The sequence below is a fragment of the Apodemus sylvaticus genome, chromosome 15 (genome assembly GCF_947179515.1).
Source record: "Apodemus sylvaticus chromosome 15, mApoSyl1.1, whole genome shotgun sequence".
NCBI lineage: Eukaryota > Metazoa > Chordata > Mammalia > Rodentia > Muridae > Apodemus > Apodemus sylvaticus.
Window position 1 is genome coordinate 75,903,659 of NC_067486.1, and position 21,751 is coordinate 75,925,409.

Genomic DNA, 21,751 nt, shown 5'->3' on the forward strand with positions numbered 1-21,751 from the left:
GCTCCACTTCATTAGTCATTAGGGAAATGCAAATCAAAACAACCCTAAGATTTCATCTTACACCAGTCAGAATGGCTAAGATTAAAAATTCAGGAGACAGCAGGTGTTGGAGAGGGTGCGGAGAAAGAGGAACACTCCTCCACTGCTGGTGGGGTTGCAAATTGGTACAACCACTCTGGAAAGCAGTCTGGCGGTTCCTCCGAAAACTGGGCACCTCACTTCCAGAAGATCCTGCTATACCACTCCTGGGCATATACCCAGAGGATTCCCCACCATGTAATAAGGATACATGCTCTACTATGTTCATAGCAGCCCTATTTATAATTGCCAGATGCTGGAAAGAACCCAGGTATCCCTCAACAGAAGAGTGGATACAAAAAATGTGGTATATCTACACAATGGAGTACTATTCAGCCATTAGAAACAATGAATTCATGAAATTCTTAGGCAAATGGATGGAGCTAGAGAACATCATACTAAGTGAGGTAACCCAGACTCAAAAGGTGAATCATGGTATGCACTCACTAATAAGTGGTTATTAACCTAGAAAACTGGAATACCCAAAACATAATCCACACATCAAATGAGATACAAGAAGAAAGCAGGAGTGGTCCCTGGTTCTGGAAAGACTCAGTGAAACAGTATTTGGCAAAACCAGAACGGGGAACTGGGAAGGGGTGGGAGGGAGGACAGGGGAAGAGAAGGGGGCTTACGGGACTTTCGGGGAGTGGGGGGGGGCTAGAAAAGGGGAAATCATTTGAAATGTAAATAAATTATATCAAATAAAAAAAAAGACAAAAAAAAAAAAAAAAAAAAGAACTGCCACATCCTTGAATAAACTCCAGAAGCACAATTCACAAAAATAACCTTAATTCTAGTATACTTTGAGCTTAATTAGTAGTAATGCTTAATTTGCTACCTCTTAATTACATTGGCAAATTGGTGAGGTCTATTGATCTGTGCATGAGGAGTTAATTCTGTAAGACACTTTGACAAAAAGAACTTTATGGGTGAACATGGAGTTGCGCCAGATCCTTGGCTGAGATGGCACTGTCCAGCCAGACCCAGGGCCACTCCCTGCCAACTGTGCCAGTTTCTCAACAATTTCATAGCACCCTCCACTAATTCCCTAACGAGGTTTTTCTTGTTTCCTTCATAATACAATAAGACATAGCAAGAAAAAAAATATATACTGATGGGAAAATGTAGCAGCAATACAATACCTTCACATCAGTGCCATTCCCATGGTGTGCTCAAGAAAGTCAAGTTAAGAGGATGCTTGCTAAGTACTTGTTAAGTGATTATTCAGCTCCTATTACTAGGAGAGTGGAGCTGTGGTTTCTACCCCATAACAGTACTGATGATAATGCATTGATCAACCTAAGGTCAAAAGGTTCAGCTAATTGCTATGCGATTCTGATTCTGTGTGTTAGCAATGGTCCTTGTGCCTATGACCAACACATCTCATGGGGCAACTGAGGAAAGAGAGGTTTGATCTGGCTCATGATTTTAGTTCATTATAGCAAGGAATGCCTGGTGCAGGTTGGTTTTAACTGGTGGCAAGAATGTATGCTAGTGAGTGGTCACATGGCAGCACCCCAGGAATAGGAGAGAACCAGGGCAGACCAACCTGTGGGCTTAATGCTTAAAGACCCACTGCAGGTAACTGACTGCTGTGAGTCAGGGCCTACCTTCTCTAAAGGCTCCATAGCCACCTTCAAAATCATGCAACAGACCCTAGCGAACATGCTAGACATGGCTCGCCTCACACGAGGGCAGGTGAGAAGGTGGCACAGAAACCCAGGAGGGGCTTCTTGATCTTCGGTCACCAGAAGTACGATGCTTTTTGCTACGGAAGCCCCTGGTTACGATATTTTGTTATGGTTAGTTTTGCTGTTGCTGTGATGCTTGTTATTTGTTTTTTAAGAGCTGTTAAGAACAAACAAACTACCCCTAGGATGAGAGGCACAGCTTTGGGTACTATCCTGGATACTAGAAATAAGGTTTGGGGTTTCACAGAGAAGAGACACACACACACAAATAAGCTTGTTCCCAGGTCACTCTTGTCTATATGTGAGGGAAAGAGCATCTGCCAAGGTGAGAAGTAGACAGAAAAGGATTAAAAGAGGTGAGAGACATACCCAGAAGCAGAGCCAGCCTCTCTGGAGTCACAGAGAGATTGGACACCGCCCCCCACCACCACCACTACAGGCCAATCAGGAGGATTCTTGAAGCAGAGGTAGGTAATTCAAAGCTGACCTGGAAGCCTTGCTGACAAAGAGAAGAAAAGGTCACATCTGATGACAGGTGAGGATCATTTAAAGACAAGGGAAGGGCTAAGATTTAGATTCTGGGATCTCCGGTCCAATTGCTTTCCAAAATGGTTTTATTTCATGTCTTGATTCTGTTGCTTGTTAATAAAAAGAGTAAGCATAGTTCCCATTCTTTCCCCATGGTAAAAATGGAGAGAATAACAGCGGCTACCTGACCCATCCTACAGGCAGCTTTGTCAAGGAAAATCCTGGATGAACGCTTATGAGTTCCTTACTTCCCTTACAAGATACCGGTATTTCCTTCCTTCTTTCCTTTGAGCATGAATACACTCATTATCCTCTACTTGGTGGAAAACTACTTGCATATGTTATGCTTTATAATAGAAAACTTTTTAGGTCATTTGGCTAAATTGGAAAAATATAAATATTCACTTTCAAGAGGAATATATCTTAGAAGATTTAGTTTCATTTCAACTGATCCGTCCCATTAGCTGTATTTTTCTAAATTACTTCGACCACCCCCGAGACTGTTAAGGGACTCAGGACATGGAATGACTATTAAGGAAGGTGTTTACTATTTACATAAAAATAATTTGTCCAATGCAAAATGTCGTAAAATATATGCACTTAATACATCCAGATTGCTTTATAGTAGATAGCTCATTCATCCAACAGACGTTTCTGGGAGATTTTCCTTGTTAGGCATTGTCACTTCCCATATATTACACCTCTGTAAGCTGAGCTCTGGGAACCTGCTCTGCAGGAATGATGACATCATCTGGGACAGACACTCTCTCTCTGCAGGGGTGTGTGCTAAAGGGGGCCTGTAAGTTAACTAGCCATGAACTTTTTTATTGTTTATTTGAACCTGGCTGTGGGAAGGGACTGGCCTGTCATATTCAGCACCTAAGAGAACTTCTGATCAAACTCCTGGCAACTCTGCTGTGTGGGGAAAATCTGTGCACTTGACCTTGAGCACGGCAGCTCATGTGATAGTTCTTGGTCTGGAAACTAGACAGCTGGCTTCACTCTCACACCTCCTCTCTCCACCATTCATATTTACGTTCAGCAATGACTGTTCATAGGCTCCCGTTGCCAAGTTTTCCTGTTCCCTTCCATTTCAGAGAGCCAAGTTCAAGTGCACCAGAGGGTACGCAAACAGTGTCTCTGTGAGGAGACCCTGGCATGAAGCTGGTCCCCTTCCAACCTCCATCTCTCTCAAAGCAATGATAGGATCACCTGCTGTGATAAACGTTGCAATCTCCCCCCCCCCAAAGAAAACCACAAAACACAACAGAGAGAAGTTACAGGTGACCTCCCCGCCTTTATATATTCTACTAGGATTTATATTATTAGGGAATATGCCAAGAAGCCACCAATTTCATATCACTTATAATAAGGCTCAGCCCTATACAGTTGGTGATTAAAAAAAAAGATATTATATGTTCAAGAAAAGCCACATATAGTTGGAAAACTTCCCAAAGATTTTTTTAAATTTTATTTAATTTTTAAAATATATTTGAGTTATTCTGACCTCCCTTCTCATAATTCCTCCCAGATCCTTCCTAGCTAACTACCCACCTAACTTCATGTTATCATTTTTTTCCTCTCAAAAAATAAAAGCAAAACCCCATGAAAGTCTATGAAAGTTTTTGAAGGCTGGTGAATTCGGATGTCTGCGGTACAGAGAAGAGAAGAGACACAGGGAGATAGCAGCCAGGACCAGGGCAGAGAGAGATGCTTCCACAGTCAATGGTCAAAAGGGGCTACTGGAAACAAGTCTCATGGAAGACAGCGAAGGAGAAGAACCTTGGAGTCATTTCTCATGTGATGTGAAAGAAGAGGGCAAGGATCTCAGACCTTCGTGTGCACACAAACTGCAGGCCGCCCTTGACCCTCAGCTTACAGAAGGTGCTATGTGCCTGTCCTCCTACATGGGGACCTGGGAGCGTCTAGAAGGTATTTGTTTAATGAGCATGGGCAGTGACTGAAAGCAGATGACCTTTGACTCTTGCTGTGGAAATCAGGCTTCCAGGACCTCAAGGCCTGCCATCCCTCATGTTCCCTGAGCTCTGAGACTACCAGGGTCCAGTAGTGTGCCAGAGACTGGAAGACAATGTGATCTGGAGACTCAAGTCAAAGAAGACCTGCTCGGAAGGCTTTGTTCTAGGGTTTGGACTCTGGCCTGGTGCAATTACCCAATATAAACATAATCCACACATCAAATGAGATACAAGAAGAAAGCAGGAGTGGTCCCTGGTTCTGGAAAGACTCAGTGAAACAGTATTTGGCAAAACCAGAACGGGGAACTGGGAAGGGGTGGGAGGGAGGACAGGGGAAGAGAAGGGGGCTTACGGGACTTTCGGGGAGTGGGGGGGGCTAGAAAAGGGGAAATCATTTGAAATGTAAATAAATTATATCGAATAAAAAAAAAAGAAAAAAAAATTCAAACACACACACACATACACACACACACACACACACACACACACAATCAAACACACATCTTGCTGACTCTAGATCAGCCCCCTCTGTGAATGTTCTTCTCACCTTGTGATCATGTGAGGTAAGAAGAAAGTGTCATTCCATATGTTCAGACACTGAAGGGAAAGAAACTGAGTCGATGCTGGATGGCAGCTGGTTGGGCTGGTTGTGATCTGAATTTCTACATCTTTAAAATCACTTGCTATTGGGTCCCCGAGACCACAAGTGAAAGACCATATTACTGAGGACTCTGATGCTTATTTCAGATAGAATTTTAAGGTAGATTTTTGTAGCTTAGTTTGTCCTTTCACTTTTAAGCCCATGCCTTTCTTTTTCTCCTTATAGGAAATCTACAGCTACAGACTGTAGCTTTTGTTCTGGTGGTACAGAACAGTTCAGAGAGAGGGATTCAGTAGTGTAGACATTACACAGCAGATGGCTAATTATTGTCCTCTGTCCATTAAGAGCCACAAGATGAATACGAAAGAAAACAAGGCATAAACAGGCTCCTTTCCTATTCTCTTTCCATCCTTTATCTTTAAAGTAGGAACTTTGCTGGAGCACAGCCAGCCACTCACTCAGCCTAATGAAGTGTATAAGTAATGGGATTAAATAATCTTAACCATTATTGCAGTGGCCTGATCTGACATTCATCCAAACTCTGTCAAACACTGGGTGGTGAGTTCATGCTTCATTTAAAAATAAACAAACTGGGGCAGGAAGAAGGTTCTAGCATAACATTTCAGAGGCACCAAACCTGGAAATATGAGACCCTTCATGCTGGTCAGAGCTGATGCAAATACTGTCCTGGTTCACTGTCCTACCGAAGTGGGCAGAGCCCAGCTTTCTGCAGGGGCCACTCTGCCTCTGTAGACCCATAGGCTCAATGATTTCAGATTTCTGCCAGATAGGGTCTCTGAAGGTCCCACCAAGGCTCACGGTTTCTAATCATACTTCTACCATTGCCAAACATGTGAACTCAGGCAAATCAACCAACTTTCTCTGGCTGTTAGCTTGTTCAGCTATAAAATAACAGTACTGGATTAAAGTACTTCTTTAATTTTAGTTGCTTCTGGGCCTTAAATATTCTGATTCGACTACAATAGAAGTTGGTATACTTTGGGATAAGAGGGGGAAATGTTATATTCAATAAGGACTTCCTGCCGCTCTGCCCAATCAACTAGGAGGTATGTGTCTCAGCTTCTTTGACAGTAAAATACTGCCCAATGTCCACAGGGGGACAGATCTATGTCATTAGCAAGGGTAGCCATAGACTGGATAGACTGCTGGTTATGAATGGGTGGCATTAAGGGTGGCATACAAGTGTCAGGTGGGTTTCAAAGCACGCTCAATTCCCTTATACATATGGCATGCCTCTCTTACATAATTTCCAATGTTACCTGGAAGGGCTATTTCTCATGTATTCTTTTTACTTTTAACTTTTAACTTTTGTCTTTTTAGGCTTTATACTACCACTTTAGATTTAATCGTGTTTTATACTCTAATATCGTCTACAAATATTTATACATTCTATATTTACAATTATGAATCCCTGCATGTAAACAACACTGCACACTGCTAGAGATGTGCATTAGATCCCCGTGGGTATGAGAGAAGGAAGTTTGTGGACTGTGATCAGAACAAAGAATGCAGTCCATTTCTAATACTTTTATTTGTTAATTTCTTAATTTATTTGTTACTTTTATTTGTTAATTTGTTAATTGTTTATTTGTTAATTGTTAAACTGGGTAACAGGTACATGGACCTTTACATTATTTGTTGTGTCTGTGTCAAAAAACCTTCATAATTATGCAATCATGTATGTACTTAACTTTTCTTTGTTTTCTTATTCCCACTTCAAAAGTTAAAAACCATGTTTTAAAAAATACAAATATAAGAGATGATCCTGGATTCAAGGGTAGGAAGGCTGGCTGTGGTAAGCCTTATACAACTAAACTAATTTCCTTATTTTACTTCAAGCTGGCTTTGTGTTGGTGTGGTTGCTTGCTTTTAAAAGAAGGTATGTTCGACAAAGGAGGAAAACATCCAGTGGAAAAAAGATAGCCTTTTCAACAAATGGTGCTGGTTCAACTGGAGGTCAGCATGCAGAAGAATGAGAATTGATCCATCCTTGTCTCCTTGTACTAAGCTCAACTCCAAATGGATCAAGGACCTCCTCATAAAGCCAGACACTCTGAAGCTAATAGAAAAGAAACTGGGGAAGACCCTTGAGGACATCGGTACAGGGGGAAAGTCCCTGAACAGAACACCAATAGCTTATGCTCTAAGATCAAGAATTGACAAATGGGACCTCATAAAATTACAAAGTTTCTGTAAGGCAAAGGACACCATCAAAAGGGCAAATCCGCAACCAACAAATTGGGAAAAGATCTTCACCAACCCTACATCAGATAGAGGGCTAATATCCAAGATATATAAAGAACTCAAGAAGTTAGACTCCAGAAAACCAAAAAACCCTATTAAAAAATGGAGTACAGAATTAAACAAAGAATTTTCACCTGAAGAACTTTGGATGGCGGAGAAGTATCTTAAATGCTCAACTTCATTAGTCATTAGGGAAATGCAAATCAAAACAACCCTGAGATTCCACCTTACACCAGTCAGAATGGCTAAGATTAAAAATTCAGGAGACAGCAGATGTTGGCGAGGATGTGGAAAAAGAGGAAGAACACTCCTCCACTGCTGGAAATCAGTCTGACGGTTCCTCCGAAAACTGGGCACCTCACTTCCAGAAGATCCTGCTATACCACTCCTGGGCATATACCCAGAAGATTCCCCAGCATGCAATAAGGATACATGTTCCACTATGTTCATAGCAGCCTTATTTATAATTGCCAGAAGCTGAAAAGAACCCAGGTATCCCTCAACAGAAGAGTGGATGCAAAAAATGTGGTATATATACACAATAGAGTACTATTCAGCCATTAGAAACAATGAATTCATGAAATTCTTAGGCAAATGGATGGAGCTGGAGAACATCATAGTCTGAGGTAACCCAGACTCAAAAGATGAATCATGGTATGCACTCACGTAATAAGTGGATATTAACCTAGAAAACTGGAATACCAAAAACATAATCCACACACCAAATGAGGTACAAGAACAACGGAGGAGTGGCCCCTTGTTCTGGAAAGACTCAGTGAAGCAGTATAGGGCAAAACCAGAACAGGGAAGTGGGAAGGGTTGGGTGGGAAAACAGGGGGAGGGAAGGGAGCTGATGGGAGTTTCAGGGAATGGGGGTCTAGAAAAGGGGAAATCATTTGAAATGTAAATAAAAAATATATCGAATAAAAAAAGAATAAAAAAAAATAAAAGAAGGTATGATAGGCTGGAGAGATGGCTCAGCTATTAGGAGTATTTGCTGCCTTTGCAGAGAACTTGGGTTTGATTCCTAGTCCCAGGCGATTTGATTTCCTTTTCTGGCATCTACCAGCATGGTACACCCATCACACACACGTGTGTGTATACACACACACACACACACACACACACACACACACACAGACACACACACACACACACACTATTTAGGATAACTAAAATCTTAAAAAGAATTTGTAACAAGGTTTATGAAGTGTCATTTCCGTCAAAAGTAACTATGGAGATAAGTACACTCATATTCTCTCCCCGCCCCAATCTGCTATATTGAGTTTAACCAAGTATTTTATAAGTTCCTAATATTGTTTAAATATTGCACTCATCAAATATCTTAGAATATTTTATTGTTCGGCATTCAATTTAACACTCCAATTTATCACGCGGCACTGAAGTCAACATTTCTTGTAGGATTTCTCCACATGTGCAGTTAGATTAGCACTTCCTCCTTGGGGCAGGCTAGGTTGGGGTCTTAGAAGGCTGCGGGTGGAGACCGCAGGCATCGTTTGCTCTTTGAAGATAGGAGAGACCCTGTTAGTGGCATTTCCTCGCCTTTGGCCAGGTAGCACTTCTGACTTTCATCTACATTGGTGGGGTTATTTGAGGTTATTTTTTTCCATGAATATTTTAGATTTACAGAAAAAGCATCTCTTCTATGAAAAGAGTAATTTTTTGAGGGAAGGTCTACAGCATCATTGGCTGGCATTGAACTCCTAATCTCCCTGTCTTCATCTCCCTGGCTGGGATTGCAGGTATGTGCTGGCACACCTGGTTTATGAAATATGGGTAAGGAACTCAAGGTTTTGTGTGTGTTAGCAAGGCCACATAAACAAAAAAGTGTATTAGGGTTAAACCATGTTACTCAGAGCCAAGGAGCCCAGGTTCCACGGGAGAGAGGAAATGGTCGAGTTATGCCAACACTTTTTTTTCCACACAGTTTGTAACGTTTGTCTAGACTTATTTGTATCACACTCGTTACTTCCCACCCACCTCCCACCCTTCCCCGTGAGACAGGGTCTTTTCTAACCTCAGCTGGCCTTGAAGTCACTGTTAAAGAGTATGCTTACGGCTGCCATATATGGCCTAGTTTTTAAATCCTGGAATTATTTTCAGCTACCGATAACTTGTTATGAATGGCTTGCACCCCACCCCTTCTTCAGGCAGCATCTCCTATAAGCATCAAGTTATTTTTCTGTACTCTCTCCTAACAGTGACTGCTGCCATCATGACTTAGGCCTCCACCCATGCCTCCTTCCCTGACAGGTGTTATCATCTTTGTTCCAAAGCTGAAGAAGTCTGCCTCAGTAGGGTGTTTATTGACTTAGCTTTTCATTCCTCATTTACCTGTTGTTATCTTTGCTAGCCAACGGCTGGATGCATCTACAGTTTCCTTTTGGAATGCTTGTTTGTTTGTTCTTCCTTTTGGACAGGGTCTACTCAACAGTGGCCATGAACTTGCATTATGCCTACTGTAGCCTCCCAGGATGTAGGACTAAACTGGTAATGCCATACGGAGTTTCTTTTTAGATTTTGATGTGATAAATGTTTTTCTAAATATTATATGGGTATTGGAACGATAAGTTTATTATATGGTCAATGTATCTTAATTCGATCAATCTTACTAATTGTATTATCCAACTCCTGTAATTAATTGGTCAAAGACGGAAAGACCTGTGCTTTCTAAAGAACAGGTGTCTCCGTTTCGCCTCATCTATCACCAGGATTGCGTGTTATATATTTCAGTGCTGGGATACTTACTGTGATATGAGATGCTTATGAATAACATCGTGTCCACTGGTTAATTTGATAGTTTTGTCATAAATTTCGTATTATGGGATACTGATATTTATTTGACTTTGTAAAATATTCTTCTGAAATACTATAACTTGAATTATAAGAATTTACTAATTTATCTTTGCTTATTTCTCTATTTGTTCTTTCCCTCTTTTTCATACACTGAGATCAAAGGGAGGGCCTTACACACACTAGGCAAATGGATTACCACTGAGCATGCTCCTCTACCCCATTTTTCATCAACTAGTAAGTAGTTTGACTCGATCTTTGTTTACCAGTTTCATCTGACCTTGACCATCCTCATGGTATGTTCTCACTAATGTGTTTATCTAATGAGATGGCTCTGTTGGAGTCACTCATCAGAAAGGGTATATATTCTTTATGAATGCCCATGGAATACTTAAAAGATTATTTCTGGACAAAACAAAGTTTGATACAACTAAGCAAGTAGCTAATTAGGAAGCAAGGGGAGAGCATTCCTGGTGAGTACACCCACATCAGAGGCTATTAGAGCTCCTCAGTCATGGCCATGCAGACAGGCACAGAGGCAGAAGGTGGACATTCAACAGACTGCAGATATTGCATGGAAGGATTTGATATTTTCCTTTTTCTCGTTTTCTTCCAAGGAGTGTATATTAAAAGATATTTTTAAAAGAATTGCTACCATGAAAAAGACAATTTGATCCCAATATTTCTCTAAAATGCCTAAAAAATAAGAAAAGGTTATATATCCCTAAAATCCAGCTTGAATTAAATCTAAAAAATGAACAAACAACCCCACAAAAAACCCAGACCCCCACCTATAAAGGGCAACAGAGAAAAATCAGTCATTTAGGTTTCCTTCCTTCCTTCATAAAAAAAAAAATGAAATGTAAGATCAAATAAAGCCCATTCACACTAGAATTGTACAAGCCTCAGTTTCTTGTTACTGGAAATAACAGTAAAAGGAGCTGGATCTATCTCTAAGGCTCCTTTCAGGCCAACAGACAAACAAAATCAATAAAAAAAATTACAATTATACCATTGGGCAGGTGTCAATTGCCACTATGTCTACACTTAACTCTAAACATAAATACATTCCCTTTTGTATTGAGATTCTACACACTATGGACAAAGGGATTTGTAGACACTGAAGGGAAAACCAGGTATCATAGCTTTTAGTCTGTGTAGAAGGCACAATTCAGCAGTGGTTGCCATCAAATGAAATCTTGGGAACAGAAGGCTTCTGTGATTTGAAGTGGGGAGCCAGTGACTGACGGCATGCCTTTGTTTTCAAAAAGATGAATGTTAGTTTTCAGGGTGATAGTATGGTAAATCAATACAACAAATAAAACCAATAAGATAAATAAATAAAATAGCAAATAAAGATCAGGTCAGAAGAAAGCTTTCGAGTCTTCATTTTGTCTTTTGCTTTGACCATATCCAAGCCTCATTTGTGACCAGGTCTAATACTCTCCCCTTGCCTGTCTTGGTTCCAATCGGCATGATGTGCCTTACTGGAGGTCTGGAATGAGGGAGATTACACCCAGGTTCATTAGTCCAGCCTCGTAGGAGAGTGTCTTTAAAACATTTCTTGTTCTTGAACCATTTTTCTAATGACTGGGACGGTGCTGGTGGGGTGACAGCACGACAGCAGGGATGGATGTGTTGAAGTGTGTAGGTGGTGTGGGCAGTAGGAGATGGAGGGAGGCAGCATGCTGATGAGAGCAGAGGTGGGTGAGTAGGGAGAGGAGGGGGGATTTTTTTTCAGACTCTGTCCCAACTCTTTGGTTCCTTTTTCAACACCCACGCAGGGCTCTGGTTCGAACTGCTTTTAAAACATTCCATTAGGACAAACGTCAGTACATAAAAGGACAGCTTTCCTGCAGAGGTACAAGAAAACTACATCTTAATGGAGTTGACAATTTAGACTGCTTTAACTTCACCATTTAGTGCCATAAGAGAGCAAAAGGCTGCTAATGTGTTGGTTATTAATGTGCCAGGTTCTGGTACTTCAAGTTAGTCTCCCAGGAGACTGGCTTGCTACTTTCAGAAGCCTGCTAGTCAGTAGGATCTCAATCCTAATAAAAAATACCTGCCCCTCTTTTCCAGCCTCTCTGCCCAAAAGCTGTGACCCAGTGGAGGATCATGGATCACCATTTCTGATGCATATGTCTGATGCATATGTCGCAATGCCTAGCTAGGCTCCTTTACAATGTCAAGAAGAGACCAACTGTTCCTTTATTACATTAACACTCAGGAGAAAGCTTGTCTTAACCAGAGAAGAAGTTTCATACAAGCAGGAGGCCTTGTTGATGCCCTTTATACCTAACAAACACAATTGACTGTAAGCAAAGCACTGATCTCCAATGTATGCTGTGTTCCTCCTATCAAGCCATTTACTTTCAATATTTCTATAGCAACTGCATCCAAGACATGTCCATTGTGGGCTACAGCTTCTCCACTGTATCACAATAAGGTCACTCAATGGATTAATCCCTTAAACAGCCAAAAGTTTCATGAAACAAAAATAACACACTTGCTCATTCCTTATCTTTGACATTAGGGAACTTTAACTTTATAAACAAAAACACCCTGTTACTTGGAGGCAAATGATGTACTCAACATTATAACCAGAGAGACAGGACCAAGATAGATAGATTCTATTTAAATAATTTTACTTCCTAATAAACTTTAGTGCTCTTAATTTTAATCTTTTTTATTCCAAACTATAAGAATAGTTGAAACTATTCTTATACTTATTCTTAAACTATCATTTACAAGATCTATTCATTTTACTACTAATATAAGCATCAGTTAAAATAACTAGGACATGGTGTACTTATTACATTGACCCAAATGAATCTAAATAAATCTAACAGGGAATAGCATATAGTTTAATATATGAGGTCATTGTTTGTAAAACTCCTATAAACTAGACACAGCTTTCTAAAGAAACATTTTAAGGTGCTAAGTGTGGTGGTATATCCCAGGACCTATGAAACTGAGGCAGGAGAGTCACATATTCTAGATCAAAACTAAGAACAGTAGGCAGTGCCCTAGGCATTACTGAAGTTGATAATTTGAGTTGATAACTGTGGTGGTTTGAATATGCTTGCTTGGCCCAAAGAATGGCGCTATTTAGGAGGTGTAGCCTTATTGGAGGAAGTGTGCAGTGTGGGGTGGGCTTTGAGACCCTTCTCCTAGCCATGTGGGAGACAGTTTTCTGTTTGCCTTCAGAACATGATGTAGAACTCTCAGCTCCTTTTCCAGTGCCACGCCTGCCTGGTTGCTGCCATGCTTCCCGCCATGATGATCATGGACTGAACCTCTGAAAGTGTAAGCCAGCCCCAATTAAATGTTCCTTATAAGAGTGGCCTTAGTCAAGGTGTCTATTTACAGCAATTGAAACCCTAAGCAAGAAAATAAACTACATTTTTAAAATTATGTTAATTTTAAATTTAAATATCATTGTAAATTTAATTAAATTTTATTTCAAAGATATAAAAATTTCCCTCAGTTTTCTTTAGGCATATCATATTGATAAAGGAATGGAAAATATATTTTTGCTTTAAAAAGTAGTTCATAAATATACTGTAAATCTAAGCAGATGAGAAGCTAAAAGCAAAGCACTGAAGCATGCTATACATGCATTCATATCAGGGACTAGACAGAAAACAGATAAAATACATGTGAAGAGAGCTATACCACCATATGAATCACATCTGTTCAACTGCAGATGCAGGTATACGGAGAATAACAGCTCAAGAGACTTAGGAAAGAGCTAATGTGATCAACCAAATCTGATGATATTACTGGGCATTTAATGTCAGAGTATACAATATTACATTTAAATGTGATTTTAGGCTTATCAATAACCAATTTAGAAAGAAATTTAAGTTTTGTTTTACAGGAGGCCTTACTCCTGGATCAAGAGTCAAGCAGGAGTAGTTGGTGCTTACAGAAATAATGAACTAAGCACTGCCTTTGCTATTCTTATGCCATCAATTAAGTAACAACAAACCAAACACAAGAACAGGAAGAAAACAGTCCTATTGACTGGTGCCCAGGGACTTGATTGTCTTGTCTTTGTTCACAATATCTTTGGGACACCTGTGTCTAGCAGTGTGACAAGAAGCTGGATCCCATGGACAGTGTCTCCTGATCTAGATTTTAGCTCCTGCAGAGACAAGCAACCTTAACGCTGCCTGTATTAAGTCTACCTTCCAAGCAGTTTGTTCTAATTCACACTGCCTGTTTCCCTATCTCTCTGTTCTTTCATGCAGCTTATTAGAATCCTAAGTTTAGAAGGAATTGGAAGTGCAGATATGTCAGTCAAGGGCACAAGGGCATGCTGAATCCTGGAATCAATTCTGAACAGAAAGGGCCTTTTAAAAGGGGAACTGAATTCTGAGAAGATTTAAACCTTTCTGGGCAGCTATGTAAAGAGGTCATTAAATCAAAGAGCACAATTACAGGTTCTTATGAGGGGGAGAAAGCACAGTAAGGTTCTCTATTATTTGAATTCACTCAGCTTTTCCATGCATATGATAACATATCTCCCAGATAGTCTGCCTTGCAGTGTGCTGAGACACACAACCAGAGCAGGGGGAGCCAGCATGCTAAACAATCTCAGAGACTGTACAGGAGTCTGGATTCTGAGCTGCCACGCTATAGAAAACAACTAAAAACATGAAACTGAAGCTTTGTTGTGCGTCCAGGAAAGAAAACATTAAAGAGAAATGGAAGATAGGTATATCCAAGAAACAAAACAGCTTCCTTGAGCTAAGCAAGATTGAGTCTCATTGCACACATGGAATGGTAAACAGGTTCCCAAATCTAACAATACTGAAGTTCAGATATAACATTTGTTGAAGAGCTTTTCGTCAGTAGACTAAGGGTGCTTATAAAGACTGTGTCATTTCATCTTCAGGGGACTTATGGAAAAATACTTCTATCATGTCCAGTATATTTGAGAAAGCAAAAACAAGGCTTAGAAAGAGAAAGTAACTTGCCCAAGACAGAAAGCTTTGACTGAATTCAATTCAAAGTCATGCTCTCTGCATGCTGTTTCAGTCTCCCAGTATTTTATGTTAGACCTTTGCTTACAAAGCATAAAAATAAACAGCTTAAGAACCCTTCCACAGCAGTGGAAGCAGTGTTACAGTAGCAATGATCAGTGGCACAGTAAAAAGGGACCAAGCACGTGCTATAAAAAAGTAACTGCTCCCTGCTAGAGGAGAGCTAGATAACTGGACAAGGCTTTGCTGACTTTGCTGCCAAAACTTGCAGCAATAAACAATTGCACAAGGCTGTTCTGAGTCACTAGAAAGTTCAGCCCACTTAAAAGTGGTCAGAATATATGAAGGCCTTCCTCTTTTCAATCCTGATTTCACAGGGTGGTACTTGGAGAGCTCAGTGATGTCAGAGGTGAGATTTTGCTGACTACACCTTCTCTTATTGTAGATGCTGCTGCTTCCAGATAGATAGGGCATTGCTGTGCTTATCTTTATAGTTTGAACAACTAACTACATGCAGCACTGCCCAAGTCACAGGACAAGGAGGAAATGTGACCAGCGCAGCCCTGGCTCTGACTGATGGTAAACAGAAGCCACCCTATGCCTGTGTCTCTAGTCTCACTTCTAAGGACAGTAGTTAGGCAAGTGACCTGAAAACAGCTCCCTTTTCTCCCACTTGTTTTAGCTGATGGGAGTATAATGCTGCTACATATGCTTAAGTTGTTCCTGGAAAGAAAACAAAATAAGATGGAACCCAAGAGGTGCAACGCAATATTACATGAACATAGAAAATATCAGTCAGGGAGAACTGAGCTTTGTGCTATACATCCTTGGGTTTCAATAAGCTCGAGTTTTCAGAATTTTGTTACCAACTGTGCTGGCTTAGTTTTATGTCAAGTTGACACAGGCTAGAGTCACTGGAGAGGAAGGATCTTCAATGAAGAAAATGCCATCATAGATGTGGCTGTAGGTAAGTCTGTAAGGCATTTTCTTCACTAGTGGGCAATGGGGAAGAGCTCAGCTCATTGTTGGTGGTGCCATCCCTGGGCTGGTGGTCCTGCATTCTATAATAAGTCAGGCTTAAGGAGAGCAAGCCAGTAAGCAGCAGTCTTCTACAGCCTTTCCCTCATTTCCATCAGTGATGGACTCCTACCTGGAAGTATAAGCAAAAACAAACTGTTTCCTCAAAAAGCTATCTTTGGTAATGGTGTCTCATCACAGTAATAGTAATGCTAAGACACCAACCAAGGTAGAAATTCTAATTAAACTAAACTGGAGATCTACAAATTTCTGAGTCCCCATACTTTATTCTCAAGGTTTCTTTGCTGTTGAAATGCCTTGGCAGAGGGTACAATTGTGACTAATTTTTTTGGTTTGCATAAGGTACCACTTTTCCATGAGTATGTTTAATGGATAGATCAAAACCAGAATAACAGTAAATGAATTTACTTTAGATATAGTTTTCTTATTCAGCAATATACTCTATCAGAAGGTGGCTTAATAGACTAAGTAGCCATATAAAATGCTAAAGAAATGTTATTTATTTTTAGTTACTAAGCTTTGCTATTCAAAAATAGCTTTGTTCTTTAAAACAGAAAACCATTTCTAGCTAAGTTAGAATTAGGATGCAATTCTCTTAAATACTCTATAATAAAGAGTTTCTCTATACCATAGAAAACCTCGAGGATTAGGGAAGTAAAATGATTCTGCAGAGATAATTATTCCAGAAATTTGGAAGACCATTGACAAATTTAGTCACCTGCTAAGTCTTTTCTAAAAGATTGAGATTTCAAATGTACGATAAGTCTATATGACTCTGAGAACAGGGAATCCTTCATATACATGACAGAAAACATACTGTTTCTATATACTTGCATGAATGTAAGGTCAGCCAATTTTCTGGTTGACCTTTAATTGAAAGGCAGCCTTTTCCTAATTCAATTTTCTGACCTCATGTGAACGATAATTATACAGAAAAAATACAGTATGTCAATTTACATGTACACACATCGTTTGAACTTCAAAGAACTGATGGCAACATTTATATTGAGTGACTGGTATTTGGGCAGAGAAGACAGAGCAGATGAAGACCTGAAGTGGCAACTTACAATGTAGCAGGGCTCGCAGTATGCCTTCTTCTCCACGGCGTAGAAAGGCTGTCCTCGGAGCTTGACATCACAGACGATGCAGGTGAAGCAATCCACGTGGAAGACCTGATCCATGGCGGTACATCCTGTGCCTTCTCCAACTACATTTTCCCCACAGCGGGCACAGCGGCCTGGAAGATAAGGGGTTGCTTGTTACAGAGGAATTCTTAGACCTGTCTGTCCAATGAAGTCAAGATAAGAGAGATAGCTGGTTCACCCTGCAGGAGCAAGAGACATCACACTACTGAAATTGCTGTATTAAGTAGCAAGCCCACCAAGGTCTCCCCTGCACATAGTAGGAATCTATCCGAGTCAACTGAGCAGACAGCTAAGGCTCCTGACAAGGCAATGGAGGGAAACTCATATGCTTGAGGCTGGGGCCTGGGCACTGCCTATAATCACATATAGGTAAAACCAGGATTCGGAATATTGGGGTCAAAAAGCATAATCTACTGAACAGAACAACTCAGAAAAGCCTCCGTCCCTGGAAGAGTCTGTAAATCAGTTAGTGTGTATAGATCTTGTCTAAATTCAGACTTCATATCCTTTTAAGTCCTGGCCATCAACCTTCTGCAGCAGGCCCTCACTGATGGGCAGATCAGCTGTTTCCAGAGCACTGAGGCTGCTGGACCATTTTGTTCCCAATGGAGCCACTAATGCAATCCCGCCCTGACTGTTCCCCATGGATCTAGTTCTGACTTCTAGGGCTCTTGAGGCCAAGTCTCATCCACACACTTGATATCATCTAATATACTCGAGTCTGGTCAGCACTGCCTCTGAGTCTACACTAAGTTTGAACATATCTATATCACCTAATGGCACCATGTATTGTACATTTGGGAGTTCCTTGAAAACCGACTTCTCACTGTCTATTCTATAAAGCTACAGTGTGTGTGTGTGTGTGTGTGTGTGTGTGTGTGTGTGTTTATCAGATTGATTTTAAAGAACATATTAACATTTAAACAGTAATACACTATAATCTAGCCTAAAATTTTAGGACTAGGTATAGCCCAGTGATAGAGCATTGCTTAATATATACTAGGATCATGAGTTCATACTACAGGACCAGAAGGAAGGAAAGTAAAGAAAGGGACAGGGGTCTGTATTATTCTGATTGGCAGCCTCTGTAACCCTAGGATCACAAGGGCCACAGCCAACTGACTCCTTACAGTTCATGTCTACTAGGCAGATACAAGATCCTACTAGGTAACCACACGCAACTAGGAACATCAACAAGGACCTGCAGGCCTTTGCACATACAAATCATGGACCTAGCTTCATGAATTGCCAACCATTTTGGAGGCTCTTGTATTAACTCCTTTCTAATTCATGGTACTCTTACATGGACATACTACCATTATTCTTATTCCTAAGAAGAAGAAAGTAAGTTGCAGGAACTATTTAATCCTTGCTTGAAGTGTCTGTTCCAACCCCACGGCTGCATTGCCTGTTCATCAGTGCAGATCTGGCATTAGGGAGTGTTATGGACTGACTTCTCATTGAAGAAGGCTTTCAGCACCCTGTCACATTGGACTGACAGCCACTTCACACTCAAAACTGGGAGGAGTAAATGTTTCAATAAGTGAGAGGAGAGGTAAATATATTTCTCTCAGATTGCATGTGGTCCTAGAAATATTCCTGTGTATTATGTTGCAGGATTGGACCACATCTTAAAAAACAAACAAACAAACAAACAAACAAACAAATAAGCTTGAAACATTGGGAAAAAAGTTCAAGTCTTAAAAAATGGACTGTGTCTCCTACAACGATATTAATGTGAAATTTCAGGCTGTTTTTGATATTTATTACAATTATGACATGTGTAATATAGTTTATAGTTGCTTTTAATGAACTCCTACCCAAGAGTTTACCTTAGATTTATTTTTATTATTAGACATATGGCTAGAAATGCTCCTTTAAATGCATATACTTTTTTGGTTACAGTAAGAAAAATAGTTTTTTTTCATTTGTCACTCTTTTTGTAATTAGGCTGAAAACAATACCACGTCTCCAAACTTAAATGGGTTACTATCAAATCAAGTACAATCTATTTGAAAAATTATGACATACCTCTGAGAATTTCATGCTAACAAATGACATTTCATTGTAGAAAACACACTGAGGGTTGCAGAAAATAGATTAAAGCATGTGAACATTATTAAAAATCCACTGGATTCAATATAAATCAACACACTTATTCGTCTATATTAATTTCCCCTTTGTTTAAGTCAAAAAGGACCACTTACCAGGATGCTGAGAAGCACAAGAGATCTAAGAAAATAAGGCTGGGGTCATGAGAGGGGCACAGTGGCTGGCTAGGCAGCAGTGCCAGCTGTTTTGGTCTTGACTATGAATGTTCAAAGTGCAGTAACATGGTATGCATATCCTGGGCCTATAAGGCATCTGGAGACCTAGACAGCTATCCCAGGTATGGAGAATCTTAAGTCATCAGCTTACACTGAAAGCCTGCTCTGGAAAGAAAAAAAATTAGTTTTCATTCTTCTTTCCAGATGCTCCAAAGGGCTGCTCTTTGTCCAGTACTTCAGTGTACTTTTGTGTGACAAGAAGAAGTGGATAGTCACCACCAGCACTTTTTACTGTGATTAAAGAACATCCCGGTCCAACAGTCCAAGACATCATGTGTGGCACATTGCAGGGAAAAGTGCTACAGAAATATGCAAGGGAAATTACACCTAAAACACCTCTGTGAGAGTTTCCCGAGGAAACAGGCAATTGAGTTTGATCTTCAAGAACGGAATTTTGACAGATAGAGGTGGGAGGCAGAAAAAAGCTGCTTTGAAAGGATGACCATCTGTGGCTCACTGGATTCAAACCACTGTAGAGTCTGGTGATGGGTCAGCAGACATCAGTGTGCTTGCCATAAAAGCAGACAGCCTGCATTCCCAGAAACAATTCTCTCTTCACATCTGGAGAATGTTCTTCCAGAGTAGGTTAGGCTAATGTTCTGGACCTGGACCTGACCAGTTCTGTTACCCCTGTATTTTTCCTGTTCTTCGGATAAATTAGGGACACCAGCCTCAAGGTCAGCCAGTCTAGCACCTTACAATTCACAAGCATAAAAAGAAAAAAGAAACAGCAAAGAACAAAAGTTAAAAATAGGTCTACCAACCAGCAACAGAAAAAAGGTGCTCAAATGTTCCCCTTTTACATTAACAAAAATGTATAAACTATTCCTCGGGGAGCACATTCAGAATACATAGCAAGGAACTGAAGCAGAGGGTATCTTTGCTCCTGGAGGGACTCAGACAGCACATTAGTAAAAGCATACCACAACCTTAATGCCTGTTATTTCGATAAAATTCTCAGTGCCTTAAACAGGCAAGGCCAGAGGAATGTCGGCAGGCCTCAAGGCCCCAGGGCAAGAAGGAAGCACAGATGACTGGCAACAGGAAGCAAGGGGCTCTGACACAGGGCCAGCATGCAGAGCTCCTAAGCAAGGCTTAGCAAATCAAAGAAACCGGGAGCAGAGGACCAGAAAGCCAAGATACATGCCAAAAGATTTCATCCGTTCACTACTGTCTGCCTGCGGCCAGCCTCGAATCCTATGTCCTTTCTTCTCTTTCCTACATGTAGCAAGCAAGCTTCTTAACGTTGGTGAAACCAGCTATATAAATCAGGTTTCCTTATTCTGGGACACAACTAGGGCTTCCTCAATGTTCTGAAGCCTGTTGTTGTCTTACTACTACTATAAATGCAAATGCCTTAAGGATGTCTTAACAACTGAGCTAAGCCTGAAGAGTCAGACTGAATGCCAAGTGGATGACAGGTGAGATGTTAGTAGAGGCTGGCATTCTAGGAAAACCATAGGCTTAACAAATATAGGATATGAGTTTCCAGAGTTAGTTCCGTGCTTGTTTGCTGTTTGTATTTAATTTATCACTCTCAAAAGTTATTTAAAAATATTTTGCTAGTAAGAACTGCAAAGGGCAGAGTCAAGCAAGTCTATAAGGACACGATCAATACCGCAAACTCTGCTATCCTTCCCTTTGTGGTCCTTCTCCTCTCCTGCAAGTCCTTTGCTATTTTCCTGGCTAGTTGTATGTCAACTTGACACATGGTCATCATCTGAGAGGAAGAAACCCTGAGGGAGAAAGTCCCTCCTAAGATCACAATCTAGGTAAGCCTATGGATCATCTTAATGAATGACTGAGGTAGGAGGTTACAGCCCACTATGGGGAGTGGGCCATCGCTCGGTTGGGGGTCCTGAGCTTTATAAAAGAGCAGGCTGAGCAAGCCATGGAGAACCAGCCAGCAAGTAGCACTGCTCCACTGCCTCTGTGTCATCACCTCCTGCCTCCAGGTTCCTTCCTGCCTGTTCTTGAGTCCTTACCCTGACTTTCTTCAATGATGAACTGTGATACAGATATGTAAGCAATATAAACCATTGTTTTATCACAGAAATAAGAACCCTAAGACAACTATCCTAGACTATCCTTTCTATTTTGCCCATGTATATGTATACATATATCAGATATATGTATATATGTATATGTATGTATACATAAAATCTAAGACCCACAAGTAAAAAAATAGCATGCAGTATTTGTCTTTCTGAGAATTAATTAGCTTGATAAGATTAACTCCAGTTGCATGCACTTTCCTACAATTGACATTACTTCCACTATTCTTCTGTCTTTGC

The 21,751-nt window shown here is 40.5% G+C and overlaps 1 protein-coding gene across 6 annotated transcripts in view; it reads right to left on the minus strand.

The window, feature by feature from the left end:
• The window catches only part of Lpp (LIM domain containing preferred translocation partner in lipoma), a 596,469-nt gene that overhangs the window by 90,923 nt on the left and 483,795 nt on the right, over positions 1-21,751 (minus strand). For all 6 annotated transcript variants that reach the window (XM_052159121.1, XM_052159118.1, XM_052159120.1 and 3 more), the window contains one exon: positions 17,053-17,222. In XM_052159121.1, coding sequence (XP_052015081.1) covers positions 17,053-17,222 — 170 coding nt within the window. The remainder of the gene's footprint in view (positions 1-17,052; positions 17,223-21,751) is intronic.